This window comes from Piliocolobus tephrosceles, chromosome 6, assembly GCF_002776525.5.
Source record: "Piliocolobus tephrosceles isolate RC106 chromosome 6, ASM277652v3, whole genome shotgun sequence".
NCBI lineage: Eukaryota > Metazoa > Chordata > Mammalia > Primates > Cercopithecidae > Piliocolobus > Piliocolobus tephrosceles.
This window is the reverse complement of record NC_045439.1, coordinates 38746409-38764882: the sequence shown is the minus strand read 5'-3', so window position 1 is coordinate 38764882 and position 18474 is coordinate 38746409. Positions and strand designations below refer to the sequence as shown.

The 18474-nt window shown below is 43.3% G+C and overlaps 1 protein-coding gene across 7 annotated transcripts in view; it reads right to left on the bottom strand.

Moving 5' to 3' along the window:
* Positions 1-18474, bottom strand: part of ZFYVE26 (zinc finger FYVE-type containing 26) — a 67727-nt gene that overhangs the window by 18085 nt on the left and 31168 nt on the right. For 5 of the 7 annotated variants that reach the window (XM_023182430.1, XM_023182439.1, XM_023182466.1 and 2 more), the window contains 12 exons: positions 16940-17685; positions 15536-15732; positions 14455-14559; positions 12596-12718; positions 12028-12204; positions 10370-10616; positions 9530-9643; positions 6601-6764; positions 4149-4285; positions 3076-3107; positions 2265-2401; positions 778-998 (listed from right to left, as the gene is read on the bottom strand). In XM_023182430.1, coding sequence (XP_023038198.1) covers positions 778-998; positions 2265-2401; positions 3076-3107; positions 4149-4285; positions 6601-6764; positions 9530-9643; positions 10370-10616; positions 12028-12204; positions 12596-12718; positions 14455-14559; positions 15536-15732; positions 16940-17685 — 2400 coding nt within the window. The remainder of the gene's footprint in view (positions 1-777; positions 999-2264; positions 2402-3075; positions 3108-4148; positions 4286-6600; positions 6765-9529; positions 9644-10369; positions 10617-12027; positions 12205-12595; positions 12719-14454; positions 14560-15535; positions 15733-16939; positions 17686-18474) is intronic. The other 2 variants (XM_023182447.1, XM_023182456.2) reach the window with 1 other exon arrangement.

Sequence of the window (18474 nt, the reverse complement as noted above, 5' to 3'; positions counted from 1 at the left end):
GGATTTGCCATGCTCTATGCTGGCTGCTGAGTTTGTAGACAAGTATTCCGAGCAAATGTCTGAGGGAGGCAATGATACTGCAAAGAAAATTATGCTCCCTTCTCCCAAATCTGGTTAGGACTGAGTGCTGGGAACACACAATATGAGTCACACATCTGAGTGGATAAGCAGGGAATTAGGAGTTTTCATTGTCAGGTTAATGGATGGAGTCAAAGCAGGTTGTACAGGAACCGGAGGGAGGTCTAATCATACCTTTTCCATACACACTTCTACTTTATGACCCAGGTTCCTACCTGTGACACAGGAATAGATCAATTCCCAGAGTGCTTTTAAAAATCTATTATCCAGAACTCACTGAAGTCACAGTTTGAATCTGGTCAGGATTGGAGTAGAGTTTTGTTCAAGGCTGATCACTGGACGTTCAAGGAGGACACATTTTCTTTAAACCCCTGAAAGTCCCACAGAGACTAAAGGTGCTTCCCTACATTAACTTTAATGACAAATTAACCAATGAAAGTCTTTACTTTCTTTCTGACTGGGTGTAGGTAGAGTAAATTCTGCTTTGAGGATCTGCTCTGAAAAAGAAAAGGATGTCAGGTAGTATGGGGAAGAACACTTGTGATCTGGCAACACCATTTCGTCGACATTACAGAGATGAAAAATCTTTCAGCATGTCTTGTCAGAGAGGATGATGAGATAAAATCATAGTGAGGTCAGAAAAAGCAGCTGGCTAGAAACTGCTCCTACATACAATAATAGAGACTCATTGCCCTCTACCTGTCACAAAGAGCCAAGTCTTGGCTCTGGCCGGCTTTGACGAACATCATCTTGGCACTGAACAGCAGCTGCTTCATGATGTCCGTGAGCAGCCCAGCATCCACCTCCGGGTTGGTGAGGCCCTTGGAGAGCCTGCAGCAGTGCTCAATCAGCTGGTGACCACAGGCAATGCTGTCCCGGTGCAGATTCAGGATGGCAATGCACAAGGAGGCACTGGGAGCCTGGCCGGGGTGGAAGAAGGGAGAACACACGGTGAGTCCAGGGGCCAGAGCATTCTCCAAAGGCAGCTGGGTGGCAGAAATTATCCTTCCCCTTTCAAAAGGCTGAAAGACCCTGGAAGAAGGAACCAAATTCCACAAGAAAGCAGAAGTGGAACTAAACAAATTTCAGATGTTCTAAGTAGCACTGCCAAAGCTCTGGCTTTTAGGTTTTGTCATTTTACTGGGAAGAAGGGCACTGTGTCCACCTGTTACCTACTTCTTTATTTTGTTTTCTTGAAACAGGGTCTCACTCTGTTGCCCAGGCTAGAGTGCAGTGGTGCAATCTCAGCTCACTGCAACCTCTGCCTCCCAGGCTCAAGCAATCCTCCCACCTAAGCCTTCCAAGTAGTGGGGACCACAACTGTGCGCCACCATGCCCGGCTAATTTTTGTATTTTTCTTTTTTTTTGTAGAGACGGGGATTTCACTATGTTGCCCAGGCTGGTCAGCAACTCCTGAGCTCAAGCAATCCACCCACCTCAGACTCTCAAAGTGCTGCGTTTACAGGTGGGTACCACTGTGCCCGGCCTTGTTACCTACTTCTTGACAATGTCCATAGGTCCCCTCCTTTTTCGGGTCCACTAGTGCAAGTCCTTATTGCTGACTTGGACAACAACGGTCAGCTCACTTGTCTGACCACCTAGAGGAGTTGCTGCTTTAAGCCATGGACACACTGCTGCCAAATGAATATTCCCACAGCACACTCGGAAACCTTTCGTAGGTCCCTGATACCTATCAAGTAGACAGTCCTTACTGCAGAATGCAAGCCCTATATATAAATAATCCTTTTCAAGCCTACCTTTTATGAGCTCTCTATTAACCCTATTGATTCTATGTTCCCTTCAAATTAAACAACTTCCACTTCTCCAATCGTGCCCTGCAATTTTGGGCATGGTGTCTTTGCTCAGATGTTTTAATTTTGTATTTTTTGTCCTTCCCCATCCCCACTTTCCTCACGACCCCCAGCTTTCTGCTTGTCACACTCCTACCATTCTTCCAAAGCTCATCTTAAATGCTACCTCTTCCACGAAGCCTTTCCTGGTCTCCCCTTGTGCAATTCCCAAGATGTTCATTATTTTCTGCGTTAATGGATTTACTAGTTTAGCTCCCATATTATTGCACTATAAACAAGTAAAGACCAGGTGTGTTCACCTGCCTCTGTATTTCTCGTCATACTACTACACATCATAAAGAAACTTAAGTGACCATTGCATTTTATTGCTATTACCTGCTCATAGTAAAATTCGCTCCGCACCAGCTCATTTTCCTCCTCTTTGAGATCCAAAATCCATTCTACCTCATCTGCTTTGGGGACTCTCACCACAAACGAGTATGGAGGGCTTTCACTCTTAGAGCTGTCTAGAGCTGAGAAGAGAAATACCATTCACGTGTCATTCACTGGCTGGCAGTTCAGTCTAACCCAGTCCTGTGAGCTGGCATGAGTTGCAGGTAGGCACTTGCCTGCTATCTCAGGGCCCTTTCTCTCTCCTTGGTTCCTTTTGTTTGCTTTAGGACACCCTACTAAGCACCTCAAACTGTCTTCCCCAGGCGTAGACCTGGGGTGAGTGTTACAGCATTTGTCACATAACCTTCTTGCTTCACACAAGAAACCTTAAAAGGGGTGTGTTTCTCAAATAAATGGCTGAGCCACTGGATACTCTAAAAACTAACCTGTTGTGGACAGATACAGGCCAAACTGTTAACAGGGATTACCTAGGGGTAAGGAGGGATCATGGGGAGATAGGATGGTAAAGGGAAACTTAAGAAAAACTAAAATAAAATCACGTACTAAAAGTTAGGAACCAAATTATTTGGTTGCTGGCCTTCTCAATGCTAGAAGCTAATGGGCCAGTATAATATGTTAATATGATGAACTTCAGAGGAAACAGGCTGATAGAAATGCCAAGAATTTGCTTTGGCAAATAAGTTGGACGGAGTGCATTAGCTGGACAAGTATATCAGTCGCAGCTGACATGCTGAAGATAGAGTCAATTTAAGTACACAAATGAAGAGTCACAGAGAATGGGATTTGGCCTTACCTTCTGGTTTTCCTGAAGGCTCCCCTGGTACACTGAAAAGAGATAAAGAAAAATTATTAAATAAATGCCTGAGTCACTTCTTTGTTTTGAGCTTAGTAGACGCATCAACTCACAGTGTCTCCCTGGAACAATGGAGGGCTCTTTGAGGGTAGAATTGTTGAATGAAAGAGTCCCCCCCATCAATACTAACTGCCCATTTCAAATCTCAGCAGTATGGTGTGTGGGTAATTCCTCCCTGAGGGAGGGAGGCAGTGGTATGCTAGGGTCACAGAAACTGTAGAATAACTATGGTATGTCTTCCTTCCTATGAGATCAGTAATCATTATGCTAAATAATGACCAATAATGTTCATATCAGGACAAACAAAATAATGCTATGAAGGAGAACATAAAATTTGTAGATAAAACATGCATAATTCAAAGTAACTTGTTTTGGATGATTGCTTCGGCCCATATTCCTAGATGCTCTAGGAGTCTTCGGTTCATGCTCCTTTGCTACTAGAAGTAGTGGAAACAGTTGAGCAACCCTGAGCCAACAAAGAAAGTCTTGATCTGTCTCACTGGAGGTACGAGCAGGTTCTTAAATTTGTTACCAGGTGAATTCTGTGTAGGCAAGTACGGAGGCTCTTCTAATTATGGATTACAAGCAAGAATGACTACCTAGATCAGAGTTGACGCAAGCGATGCCCAACCACTCAGCAGGTGCGAACGTGTCCATTTGAGTCCAGCTGAGACCAGTTGAAGCAAGAGAGGCTGGAAAATAGGTGAGCTCGTGAACTAAGCTCAATGGCCTCTGTCTGGGGAAGGGCTAAGGAACCAATGTTCTGATTTCAGAGAGAACATCACGTAAGAGCCTTGAACACCACTTCCTCTCACCTTACTTTCTCTCTTAGTAGTTTCTCTGACCAAGGTCAGTGTACAAACACTTCAGTATAGAATTAATGGCATTTCAGTGTGGATGTTAAACATTTCTGGATTTGAAATGATCTCCATAATGAGACTCCTAGAAGTACAGGGACCTGGGGGAGGGTGCAGCAGTTAATAATAGCAACAGCCCTGCTGTAGGACACTCACTCTTTGTTGCAGTAACTATAGCACTGATCACACACACGAGCAGGGTTCTCTCTGCAGCCTTCCACCACCATTTTCTTAGTGGAGCAGGAGCTGCATACTAGCCGGCCACAGCGGCGACAATGATGACGCCTGTTAAACTGAGGAATGCCATCAGGAAGAGAAGAAAGAGGGAGGAGAGAAGGGGAGATTGTCATCAATCCATCTACACGTGGTATTAGCTGCCAGTGGCTTACTTATTAAGGACACCAAGTACTTGGGTCTCCATTGAAAAAGGACACACCAGTCCTTGCCCTTGAAAATTGAACATTTAAAAATATCTGTCAGCTGATGGGCAAAGGTGCCAAGTCATGGAGTTTTGCAATAGCTCCTGACAAGTTCTACTTGTGTATGGAGGCAACATGTGAAGAAACAGGAAAAAGTAGTGGGGAAGAAGTCACTTTCTGAGCCAGTGCAGATCACATTTCTACATGGTATTGATGTCAACGATTTAAAAGTATCCCTTTTCAAAATGCCTTCATTTGTTTTCCCCAAAGTTACTTTGGCAGGTGCCATTTGTAACACATGATAAACATGAAGCAAGACTTTTAGGCTGGGCGTGGTGGTTCACACCTATAATTCCAGCACTTTGGGAGGCAGAGGTGAGTGGATCACCTGAGGTCAGGAGTTCGAAACCAGCCTTGCCGACATGACGAAACCCCATTGCTACTAAAAATACAAAAATTAGCCAGATGTGGTGGCAGGAGACTGTACTCCCAGCTACTCAGGAGGCTGAGGCAGGAGAATTGCTTGAATCCAGGAGGCAGAGGTTACAGCAAGCAGAGATTGTACCACTGTACTCCTCTAGGTGACAGAGCAAGACTCTGTCTCAAAAAAAAAAGAAAAAGAAAAAGAAAAAAAGACTTAAAAAATACAAACACTTAGGTATAATTTAATTTTATACAAAAATTCTTAATTTGTATCAATCAATTCAGAATTTCTCATCAGTCTTTTCCAAATTACATACCTTCTCTATACATCCATATTCTGGTATGTGTAATACAGTATTAATATTATCAAGTTCATAGGTTATTGTAAAATTTAAGAGAGATACCTTAAGCAAAGCACTTAGTATCATGCCCGGAATATATAGAGTGGCAGTCAATAAAGGCCCACTGTTGTCATGATTAGAAATTCTTTCTATAATCTACCCTGTATGTAAGTAAACCTTCGATATGGTGGTCTTAAAGCTAGAGAGCAGCTTGTCATGCAAAACTCCTTTCAGTGTCTTGTCATATGTCTCAAAAGTCACAACCAATTGTCCTCCTTGAAGATTTGTAAGTTTAAATAAGGAAAATATCTGACTTTGCTTTCCTCATATATATATATTTTTAAATCTTAATTTTTATTTTAGGTTCAGGGGTACATGTGCAGGTTTATTGTATAGGTAAATTTGTAACTCAGGGGTTTAGTGTACAGCTTATTTTGTCACCTGGGTACTAAGCATGGTACGTAGCAGTTTTTCTTCCCTGAGCCTCTTCCTCCTTCCACCCTCCTCTCTCTCAAGTAGCCCCCATGTCTGTTGTTCCCCTTTTTCTGTCCATGTGTTCTCAGTATTTAACTCCCACTTATGACTGAGAACATGTGGTATTTGGTTTTCCGTTCCTATGTTAGTTTGCTAAGGATAATGACCTCTGGTTCCATCCCTGTTCCTGCAAAAGACATGATCTTGTTCTTTTTTATGGCTACATAGTATTCCATGGTGTATATGTACCACTTTTCTTTATCCAGTCTACAGTGGATGGGAATCAAAGTGACTTTAAAGTACTGCTTCATTTCATTCTAATAGAAATATAGAAATGTTATACCTCTTTTATAGATGAGGAGGAAACAGACACAGGGCAATTACATCAACATTGTTTTCATCAGCACTGAGCTGATGTGGCATACTGGGCAGGTACTCTGTTAAGTATGGTGACATGTATTATCATATTTAATCCTAACAGCTCTATGAGCCTAAGAATGTATCATCCTTAGTTTACAAGTGGGCACATGAGACCAAAATAGTGTATAGTCACACTGTCATTAAGAGGCAGAGCCAGGATTAGAACCCAGGTCCTCTGTCTCTGGAGTCAGTGCATATAACCACTGCTAGGTCACCAGTCTTACTGTTCAAGACATGGAGCCAGAAACAAGATCCACTGACACCTGGTGACTCCTCCTGCTTCTTTTTTATTATCTCATGACAATGGCAAAGATTTTAGAATTCACTGCTATTTGAGGGTGTCTACTACCTGTCTGAATCCAGAAAATACATTCTGATCAGGTCAAAAATAAACCCAAAGTCTTAGATTTGGCAGTTCTGAAAATACCAATATTCTCTTGGGGACAGGCGTTGACTGTAAACTCAGGCTCATGAACTAGAATTCTCCTTTACCTTCTCCTGAGGGTGACAGTGGAGACCGATGCTGCTTACCATGGTGAAGTGTTCCCTGCAGCAGACCATGCAGATACTTTCAGTCTCATCTGGTACCCACTGGTGCCTGGCAGGGGGTGTCGCTGGGGGCACAAATTCCTGTGGGGGCTGGGTTGGTGGAAAACTCCTTTCCCTTAGACTAGGGGAATGTACACTGGAGATACCTGGGAGGCAGAGCCAGAGGTCAGAGTAAAAGGTAATCAATATGCCAGCATACAGATGGAGAGGCAATGATAGAATCTCACTATTTTACAAACCCTTATTGAAATAATAGATCCAGTTAATGATCATCAGTTGCTGTTTGTGTCATAAAAGAGAGACAACTGAACATTGTGTGCCTCCTGATGGACGTGTACACCACCTGCTATCAAGTATACTTATGAAAAAATAATAAGCCTGAATCAAGTCCAGCTTCTAGATCTAATTACTAGTGTCCTGCAAATTCTGGGGATGAAGAGGCAGATTGCCACAGGAAGGCAGTCAGCAAAATCCAACATGTGGGAAGCTCCGGGGGACAAATGACTAGTCTCCACAAATAAAAAAGAGGTAGGGGGGATAAACAAGAAAAGAGGCAGGGAACCTATTAATTAAAGGCGCTTTCAGAGGCCAGTGCAGTGGCTCATGCCAGTAATCCCAGCACTTTGGGAGGCTGAGGCAGGAGAATCACTTGAGGCCAGGATTTCAAAACCAGCCTGGGCGACATAGCCAGACTCCATCTATACAAAAGAAAAAATTACAAAAGTTAGCCAGACATGGTGGTGTGTGCCTGTAGTTCCAGCTACCAGGGAGGCTGAGGTGGGAGGATTGCTTGAGTCCAGGAGTTCAAGATTACAGTGAGTCATGATCAGACTACTGCATTCTGGCCTGGATGACAGAGGGAGACTCTTAAAAAGTAAAAATTTAAAAAAGATTTAAGAGATATTTCACCAAATGCCAAGCCATGCATGGACATTATTTAGATCTTGAGTCTAGAAAAACCAACTATAAAAAAACCTTGATGAGACAGCTGGAGAAATTTGAATACTGACTTGATATTTGAGAATAATAAGGAATTATTATTAATTTGTTTCTAGATGTGATAATGGCATTATGGCTTTGTTTCATGAAAGTCCTTACCTTTCAGAGATTTATACTGAAGTATTTATAATTGAAATGATATGATATCTGGGATTTGCAAAATTTCCATAATAAAAAGCTCATATAGGCTGGGTGCAGATTATGCCTGTAATCCCAGCACTTTGGGAGGCCAAGCTGGGAGGACGACTTGAGTTCAAGAGTTTGAGACCAGCCTAGGCAACAAAGCAAGATCCTGTCTCTACAAAAAATAAAACAATTAACCAGGCAATGGTGGTGCGTGCCTGTAGTCCTAGCTACTTGGGAAGCAGGGGCAGGAGGAACTGACCTGCAGTGAGCTCTGATGGCACCCCTGCACTCTAGCCTGGGCAATAGAGTGAGATCCTGTCTCCAAAAAAAAAAAAAAGCTCATACACACACACACACACACACACACACACACACCCATCAAAGCTGCTCTGGCTGCCATTTATACAGATGCATGAAGCTGCTAATATACTTGCAAGGCTGAGCCCTCCCCTCAGCTTGGCTGGTTACCATGACACATGACTAATTCTCAAAGTATGGCCAGAAAAATGCCACAGTTTGTTTTATGATACATAAAGAAATTTCTTCTCATTTAGCAGAGCAGCATTGGCTGGTCACAGAAAAAGAGAGCTGTAAAACATGGTGCACTTAGTAGCACCCAGAAGAAGAGACCTTAGAATCCTGCTCCTTTGACCATTTGGCAAAACAAAACACTTGGCTGAGCTTCTTTTGGGAGTAGGCCATTGTGTGGGGGCTGGAGATCAGGGCACTAGAGGGGTGGTGAAAAGGGCGACTAAGACATGGTTGAGGCCTTCAAGGAGCCTGTGCTTTGTGTGTGACAGTATGAACTTGAGGGCTAAGTACAGTCAATCCTCATTAATACCAGACTGCATATTTGTGAAGCTGCTTATTTGTTAACATTTGTAACCTCAAAAACAATATTCATCTTGCTTTTGTGGTCATTTGCAAACACGTGCGGTCGTGAAAGTTTTGAGTCACCTAACACTCAATACTCAGATTCCCAGCAGGGGTTGTTTCAGCCTCTATACAACAGTGACCTGGCTGGGTGTGGTGGCTCACACCTATAATCCCAGCACTTTGGGAGGCTGAGGGAGGCGGATCACCTGCGGTTTGAGACCAGTTTAGCCAACAAGGTGAAACCCCATCTCTACTAAAAACACAAAAATTAGCTGGGTATGGTGGCACATGCCTTTAATCCCAGCTACTCGGGAGGCTGAGGCAGAAGAACTGTTTGAACCCAGGAGGTGGAGGTTGCAGTGAGCTGTAATTGTGCCAGAGCAAGACTCCGTCTCAAAAAAAAAAAAACAGTGACCAGAAGATGGAGGTGGTAGTGGACAGTGCGGGGTAGTACAAGAAGCTCAGTGCTGGGGCTAGTTGAATGGGATTTGAACTCCAATTCCGGGACCTGTTAGTGGGGGTGGCCTCAGGCAAGTCACTTAACACTTCTGAACCTCCTTTGTAGAAAAAAGGAAATACAATCATCTAGTATGAGCTGTTTTTAGGATTTAAGATGACCATCTATGTGAAATACGTGTATACATGTACATATTTCCCTTAGGAGCAAGAGTTCTGGATTTTCTAGTTCAGTGTGGAGACTTTATAGACATATTGCCACAAATAACAGTAATTGACTGTATGTTGAATCTTTTGAGATATATGTAAATCTGGAATGAACCAAGATAAACAATTAATAACGTTATAACTGGCAATGAAAAAAAGAAGCAAAAAAAAAAAAAAAATTCTGAAGGACAGAATAAGGCAAGACTAAACTGAAACATTTTAGTGAATAATCAGAGCCAGCTCTTACCAGGAGGAGCAGCAGGAGAGAACTCTGCCGATGGTGATCTAGGGAGGGTCTCAGGATCTGCAGCCTGGACAGTTTCTTGGAGGTGAATCACAGAATCTGTAGAGAGGGAAAATGCTGACAAAATATGGTTCTATAGTAAGTATCTTGATTCACCATCCTAGGCATTTAGAACAAAGCTCTGTTGGCTTCTCTGATTGTCATTCCATGACTCTACTAGGTATTAAGAGAATGGAGAAGGTACCTCTAAGCCCATAGCATGCATGTTTCTTAAATGCCTCGAAAAACAAACCATATTTAGGCATATGAGATAATGAAATGGACACTAGGATTCTACAAAATAAAACTAAAAATGCCCAGAGGGAAGTGGAAGACGTTGAAACGATGCCCCTGGAGGGTAGGGAGTAAGAAAAAAGAGCTAGCTGGGAACATCAGTCCATACTTATTTCAGTGTCTTCATTGTAGAATAGGCTGAGTCAGCTCACATACAAGTGATATCTGATGTGATCCTGGGAATAAGGCATATTCTCAATACCAAATGATGGCACTGAAGAGCCTGCTATATCAAGGCCAGACAGACACCATTTCCAGCATATTTTGTTTTCCACACCTTTATGTTATTATGCATGCAGTGGTTACCTACCACCTTTTAATTCTGGTCATTACTCTACTTCCTCCAAGACCAAGATTGCTCCTATATAATAAAGAGCTATCTCTCCTGAAGTGTATTCGTTCACTCTAGATCAACCCAAAATATTAAAAGGGGAGCAAATTAAAACTAAGAATGCAGCATGGCATTTCTTCCCTCCATGTAGAATCTCCTTTTAGGATGCTAGCAGTTACCTGATCGTTTCTCCCTCTGAGGGTATGGGAAGTCCAGGGCTTTCTCTGCGTATCTGGAAAGCAGTGAGTCCACCTCGTCCATAGTGAAGCCGATCTCCTGTCCAACCATCAGCTGCTGCAGAGTCTGCACAGCCACAGTGGCCCAATCCACCTTCATGTTCATAAGCAGCTGCTCCAGCATGAGCAGGGGGTTAGAGGACAAGTGGGAATAGCTGGCCCGGTGCTGTTCAGGCAGGGTCAGCAGAATCTGTTTGTGGGGTAGATCCATAGAGTAAAGAAAATAGTACACAAATTTCAGAAAAAAACTCAAGATTCTCACTGGGAAGGAGAAGGGTGTCTGAGAACAAAAGGTGCATAGCCAGCTACTGAAACGGACTTGCAGTTTTTTAGGAAGGAAAGTTGAGCTCCCCACTAAATTCTGCAGATGGTAATTGAGAAGTACCCCAAGTACCTTCACCAGATGAGAGGTTAGTAAACTTTTTCTATAAAGGATCAGAGAGTAAATATTTTAAGCTTTATGGTCCATAATGTCTGTCTCAAACATTCAGCTCTGCACATGTACCTTGAAAGCAGCCATAGGTAAAATGATAGTTGCATGTGTGTTCCAATAACACTTGCTTTACAAAAGCAGGCTGGGGACTGGATTTGGCCCATAGGTGGTAGCCTGCTGACGTCTGGCCTGGACCCTCCAGGTATGGTTGAGGTCTCCCTGACCCTTAGTGCCACCATTCTGTTTGTTTGAGGCTTTACTCAGAATGAGAAATACAAGGTGGTGTTAGTGGTCTGATGAAACCTGGTACCTCCTATGTCCTACAGGTAAACAATGAATCTAAGTTCTCCTTAGAAGTCACGGTCACTAGGCTTGAAATATGTTCACTGACTCTGTTCACTGCCGGTTTTCAAGGGTTCCCCTATTCAGCTACGGTGCATTGGGTGTATCTTCTTAAGGAACATGTTATGTGGTTTAACTCTTAGTAAGTGGGTCAGTGGTTATATTTATGGTTCTCCTAGCACTCGTTCTATTTGTGGGGTAGTATATAGGAGTGCCAGGCAGAATAATTAGAAGAATGCCAGAGGGCCCTAACTCTCCTCAAACTCTGCTTCACTGGATTACTATTTCTAGCTGGTGGTTTCTTCTATTAATGTCTCCAAGGTTATACATCAAAGGTAAGAGCTTATCTCACCTAATTACATAGACAACTAACCCTCTTCCACTAGCACAGACAAGTTTTTCAAGCAGTCGTTTTAAATCCTCACATCAGAAGCCCTTTGGAAGATGTCCAGTCCCTATCCCAAGACCAGTTTTAATTAATCTGGGGTCGAGGTGAATAACCTGGTATTTTTTTTTTAAGTCCAGGTGATTCTGATATATTGTCAGAATTGAGAAGCACTGATATAGCAGATGCCATGGAAACCATAAAGGCAACTTAAGAGGACCAGGTAGAATTCACTACAGAGGCAGGACAGGAAGAGAATGACAAGTCTAGGAGACTCATCTAGGATACACTGGGCTGCTAGGGTAAGGATTTCATCTAGCACAGGCCAGAGAGGGCAGGTGCCTGGCAAAAGAGCCATTGAAAAGGCAAGTTCTGAAGAAGAGCTAGGCTCGCAATCTCTCCCTCAGATATGTCTTCCCAACACCTCCTTTTCCTCCTTACCTTGGATCCCACATACAGCGCCTGGATTTCACGGTGTCGGACAGCAGTCAGTTGTCCATAGAAGTGGGTGGTGAGGTAGTTGGCCAAGAAGTGAGAAGTGGCCAAGCTAGTGTGCTGGTCAAGGGATTGCTCTGTCACTTCAAGGCACATGGTGGGGTCAGGGATTCTTTGCAGGAGCTATTGTTGAAGGGTAGAAGAGGAAGGTGAGGCATGCAGGAGAGCTCTTAGATCAGCCTTGTTTTGTTTGAGAAAGGAATGTTTAGGTTTACGCATTTTGGACTAATCCTTTCTCTGTACTCGCTTTTTTTTTAAAACCACCTCTGTAGTTTCACAAATGCCATGGCTTTGACAGGACCAGAATTCAGCAGAATTCTGGACTCAGCTGCCCCATCTGGCACCTAATGCAAGGCTAGGCCCCTTCTTCTCAAGATGACTATAACCAGCTCCTGAAGGACCTGAAGAGGCATATCTGAGATTGCATGGGATTCAACATGAAAACAAAGCCATCTGATTTGACTAATCTTCTTGTCCCACCCCAGAAGAAAAATGGAAAGAACTGGGGGCTTACTTGCAGAGCCTTGTCATGATCTCTTCTTTCTAGAAGGTGGAGAAGATGCTTTTGATGAAGGTTGATTAAATGTTCTCTTGGAATGGGGTACAGGCAGCCCCACTCTTCACACAGCTCATACTCCTGGAAGGAAACACACACACCTTCAATCCCTTTACATGACTGCCTGATTCTTCTTAGCAGTCTTGAGTCTACAAAGCCCCAGGAATGTTTATAAGTGCTGATGGGAACTTCACTATGATGAAAATGATTGAAGCAGGCTTACTGTTCATATCACTTTCCTCTTAGCTCTACTGTGAAAAAATAGCAGATGATATGTGGCAACAGACACTTGGTGTCAACCCTGGGGAGATTCTAAGGAAGTGGGAAAGACTGAAAAGACTCTGTTTAAAGGACATAGCACCCATGCTGTAAGAATGGGCAGGCTCAACGTTGTCAGACTTTTAAGTTACAAAACTTTTTTTAAAATCATAAAATTTCTGTATTTTAAAATTTTGGCAATAAAGTCAGTATGAAAAAATAAAAATTCTGTAGACCAATACTATAAAGGCCAAATACACATATTGGTGGTTGGATTCTACTCATGTTCCCCCTCGCTACCCCCCAACCACAATTTGTGAACTGTAGATGAAGTTTCAGAGAACAGAATTCCTAGGGCTTTGTTCAAATATTCCCACATAGGGGTGTCTGGAATGTCCTCCCCCCACAACCCTGCCTAGGACTGCCTTCTTCAGGATGCTTCCTTATTTCTCAGGCTATGTTAGGTGCCCTGTCTGTGCTCCCACAATCTGAGCTTACTTCTGTCATTTGTATATTATATTGCAGTCACCTAGGGATGCATCTTACATCACCTCTCTCCCCAAAATGTGAGCCACTCCAGGGCAAGGACAGCTTAACTATTTTTGTTTCACCATCATTTAGCACAGTGACTGGCAATAGGCATGCAATAAGTATTTCTTGAATGAACGAACATTTGAACGAGCATCTACAGTCAACTTCTTAAAAGGTAGACAAAATCCTACTTAGCACTCGGAAGTCTAATAAACATGAACAGATCTTCAAATTTATTAGTAATCATGTAAATTAAAACAACAATGAGATACCATCTTATTGCAAACACTGAAAAGTTGGACAATACAAAAAGGTAACAAGGGGCTGGGCGTGGTAGCTCATGCCTGTAATCCTAGCACCTTGGGAGGCCAAGGTGGGTGGATCACTTGAGGTCAGGAGTTCAAAACCAGCCTGGCCAACATGGCGAAACCCTGTCTCTATTAAAAATACAAAAAAATTAGCTGGGCATGGTGGTGGGTGCCTGTAATCCAAGCTACTCAGGAGCCTGAGGCAGAAGAATCGCTTGAACATGGGAGGTGGAGGTTGCAGTGAGCCAAGATTGCGCCACTGCATTCCAGCCTGGGTGAAAGAGCAAGACTCCATTTCAAAAATAATAATAAAAATAAAGATAAATAAAAAGGTGACATGTTTGCAGAATAGCAGGAACTGCAAGTGGGAGTGTAACTGGGTTAAGTGTTTTGGAGAGTGTGTTGATAATATCCTAGCAAAGGTGAGGATGCTCGTGATCGATGACCCAGCAATTCCAGTTTGAGAAATACGTTCTCTACCTAATATACACAATGTAGAAAATTTCAGGTATGAACACAGGGTGATGATACAAAAGAGCCAATTGTATTATTCTCTATACTTATCTGGATTTTGGCAAATTTCACAATAAAAAAGAATGTGGTATAGTTATTTTTTTTAAAAAATGAACACTGACATGCAGAAAGGGGCTTATACAGCCAGCTAAGGGGTTGCAACTCTGAAAGCAGGATGAAGGGGAACAGCACCCAGGAAAATGGTACCTGTGCTTCTAGAATCATGTTCATGACAGTTGATGGGTCCTCAACACAACTGCTCCTCAAGGTCTGCCAGTCACACCACACGGGGGGAGACTGCAAACCCAGAATCTAAGGAAAGACAGGAAAATCCATCAAACCACACTACAGCTTCTCCTTCCATGAACAAGTCGCTGGCATGCCCATCCCTAGATCTCTGCCCCAAAGTCAGGCTGTCAGAACTTGCCAGAAAAGAGAGGAAATTGGGCAAAGATTATTTAGAGAGCAGAGTGAACCTATCCGGGAAGAACAAGCAGGACGTGAAGGCTGAACATGGAGGCCAGGACTGGGGCCTTTCACTAGTGAAGACAGTGCTCTCATGCTTCCCAGATTGTTCTGGGGTTCACCTGTCCCTTGCTCCTCCACCCCAAACTCCACCCAAGATATTCTTCTGGCTTGAATGCTCTGTGGAATAGCCTTTCATACAACATTTTAGCTCTGCATGAAAACTGCCAAGGAAGAATAAAAATAAACCTTTTTTCACCTGCCATTTTCACTGTCTCTGGTAGGGTTCCTGGACTCTGTCTGCTCCAAGGATATGTTGGAAAATTAGCATCTATTTTGTACTTGTTATGTAGCCATGCTTCCTAAATTTGTCTCCCTAAGCCTCTTGAGCTTTAACATAACAAACATGCCACAAGAATCTTTCACTTTTGAAATTGTCACCTTCATGCATCTTTTCAAAATAGCTCTTGAAATTTTGCTGAAATTTAAAACAAACTTTATAGAAGATATAATATAAAAAAAATACACAAAGGTCAAAAAGACATGTGAAAAAGCCTTTTCGGACTGTAATACACCATTCCAATGTTAATTTTGTTATTTTTACCCTCACTTCATACAAATGTATTTAAAATTACAGAAATAAGTAACACAGGAACCAGCTAGGAGGCCTCCCTGCTGTCCACCTAAGAACTGAAGCCAGATGCAAAGCAAAACCCAGGCCTATGTTTTCTGTTTCTTTAAGTCCCCCATCATACGAGAATAGGTTGGGGTTGATCATAGAGTGAGAAGCCCATTTCCTTTCTCTTGATGTGAGGGCCCATACCTTCTGATACACCTGCAGCTCCACCAGCTTCCTCTGTAGCTCACATTTTAGTCCATCTTGGACAGCCGTGTCTGAAATGCAGTAGGCCAGAATCTCCAGACATGACTCCAGGGGCCACCTGTCCACAAACTGTAGGGCCAGCCGACTTCTCAGAGATACATCCTTCACAGGAAACAGGTATTGCCAACCTTCTTTGTCTATAAGACAAAAAAGATGCTCAGAGGCAGCAAGCGTGGGACCTGAAGAGCTCAAGAGTCCATGTTACTTCTTGAGAAAGGGCTTTCTTCAATTTCATAAAACAGGAGCTTGGAGGATCCTTAAGATGCATGTGATCTTAACTAGTTTTTACACTTGGAACTATTATATGACAAGGAAAATGCTGTATCTCTACCCTATGTTCATCTATAGGTAAACCTGATAATAGTCATGAGACTTTCAGGAGGAAGAGAAGGAAAGAGAAAGGAAGGAAGGAATAAAGGAAGGACAGAAGAGACGAAGCTCTCCATGTCTTGGCATGCTGAACATATAGGACTGTTTCAGACTCACTTTGTCAGTGAAACTTTCCTTTTCCCTGTAATTTCCACCCTGTGCCATACATAACCACTTGAAAGTTATTCCAGATAGACTAGTTTCACTCCCTGGATATTCTCTGTCATCATGACTTAGATCTCTCTCTTCCACACCCATTTCACAAATCTGATCTTGGAGATACAAAAAACAGACTCCAAGCAATTAAGACCACACAACCAGTCAGTGGATTTCTCCACCTTTTCAAGGATGGATTTTCTCCTTTCCAAAGGGAGCCAAACCTCCTACCTGAAAGTCATTCCCTACATCACACCCAACTCTTGCTACAACACTGCTAGGAAATCCTAGTAGTGTTACAGCTCATTGGCTTTCCACTCTGGTCACATGTCAAAATTTCCTGGGGAGCTTTCAAAGCAGTGGTCATTAAACAGACCCACAATCTGCTTTTATAATAAAGTTGTATTAGACTGTAGCCATGTTCATTTCTTTATATATTGACACTGGCTGCTTTCATGCTGTACTGGAAGGGCTGGGTAGTTATGTGCAAGACTGTGGCTTACAAAGTCCTGGGCCTCTGGGGATGGGGCCCAAACATTTGTAGTCTACAGAATTTCACAAGAATTGTGATATACCGTGTTGAGAATACTGGTTATGAGTGCCTGTTTAAAGTCAGATGGACTTGGGTTCTAAGCTCTACTCTACCACTTACCACCCTGGGTAAATTTTCTAACCCCTCTGAGCCCTGGTTTCCTCTTAATAACATGAGATTATAGTGGGGCTTCTCTCTAGTTACCATGAGGTTTAAAGGTGATAATATACCCAGTGAATACCAAGTATTACCACTAGTGAAAAAGGGAGGCATAGCATTCTGCTCACCACATGCCACAGCACAGCTCAGGACAGCATCCTTTATGCTGCTCAAATCGTCCACATCTCGCCCGTACACTTCAGTGAGCTGAAGGGCCCGGGACCAATCTCTGGCCACCAAGGATTCCTCGAAAGCCTCAGTCAGTACATCTAGGGCAATGGGAGAATGTAGGCCCAGGAGAACGGTAGAAAGACTGGCCCAACCACAGAGATTCACTGCCAGACTCTGCCCCTGCTGCGAGGACTCCCGCAGGGGCTCCCAGGCAGCCAGAAGGAAGGCCTCAAGCAGAGGGAATTGTTCCAGGAGGCGCTCACACTCCCGGGCTACCTGCTCTGCAGCCAGAGGCACCTCCCTGCGGCCACGAAGTTCCTTCCATGACAAGCTGGGCTTGCTGACCTTTAACCTTGGGGAAGCCCCCAGGCAGGCCACCGTAGCTAGGAGCTTTGAGCGAGACTTAAGAAAGGCCAAGGCAGAGGAGGTGAGGGCTGGGAGTGATGAGTCCCTTGGGGAGGAACAGGGCTTTCTTTCCAATGTGGGGTTCTCAGTTGGCCTCGGGGAACTCGGTGTAGAAAGTGGGAGGTCATCTAGGCAGTGGGAGGCATGCAGCTGGGCCAGAGTACCCAGACGAGTCAGGAGGGAGGCGGTCTGTTGGCTTTGCCGGGATGAGCAAAGAGCAAGGGGCTCACAGCAGCAGCTGACGATGACCTGCGGCACACTTAGGCTGAGATTCTCTTGGGCCAGAAGGGCTGCCAGTCTGGAAGGAGAGAAGCAGAGGGCATACAAGGCTTGAATACACAGGCACCATTACCCAGTCTTACAACTTATTTATGCTTATATGAGCAAATGTAAATAAAAGTTCCTAATCGTTACACTCTTTTTTAAAACACAAAAAGTAGCCTATTAGACATACTGCTCGGCCCTTTGTGTTTTCACTGAGCACATGTGTGAGATCTATCCATATCCCTCTACAGAGAGGACCCTCTTTAGTTTTTGCAGTTACACAGTATTCCATTATACAGATGAACCATAACTAGGCTCCTGTTAGTGGACAATGAATTTTCTAATCTGTTGGTACTATATACAAGATTGCAATGAAATGATTTTGCACATAAATCACTTATCTATAATAAAGCTGTAGGATAAATTGTCCAAACTGGATTGCTAAATCAAAGGGCATATGAATTTGCAATTTAAATAAATATTGACAAACTGCCTTCCTATAGAGGCTGTACAAATTTATGTCCCACTTGCATTCTCTGAGAATGCTGTTTTCCTACAGTCTAATCAACTATCATGTTATCGAATTTTTGGATTTTTGCCTGTTTATAAAGTGCAGAGTCACTTAATTGATTTCATACTTAACAATATACATGCTAGAGGTATTGAGAGAGAAAGCAGGAAGCAAGGCACATTACGTTTTCACAGAGTTGTGTAAAAGATTCAGTCTGGAATAAATCCCCACTCTCTATACTAACCCCAAGCACCACCGCACTGAGCCCTTGGCTATCTTGATGAAATCATTAGGAAGGCCCATGGCTGACTG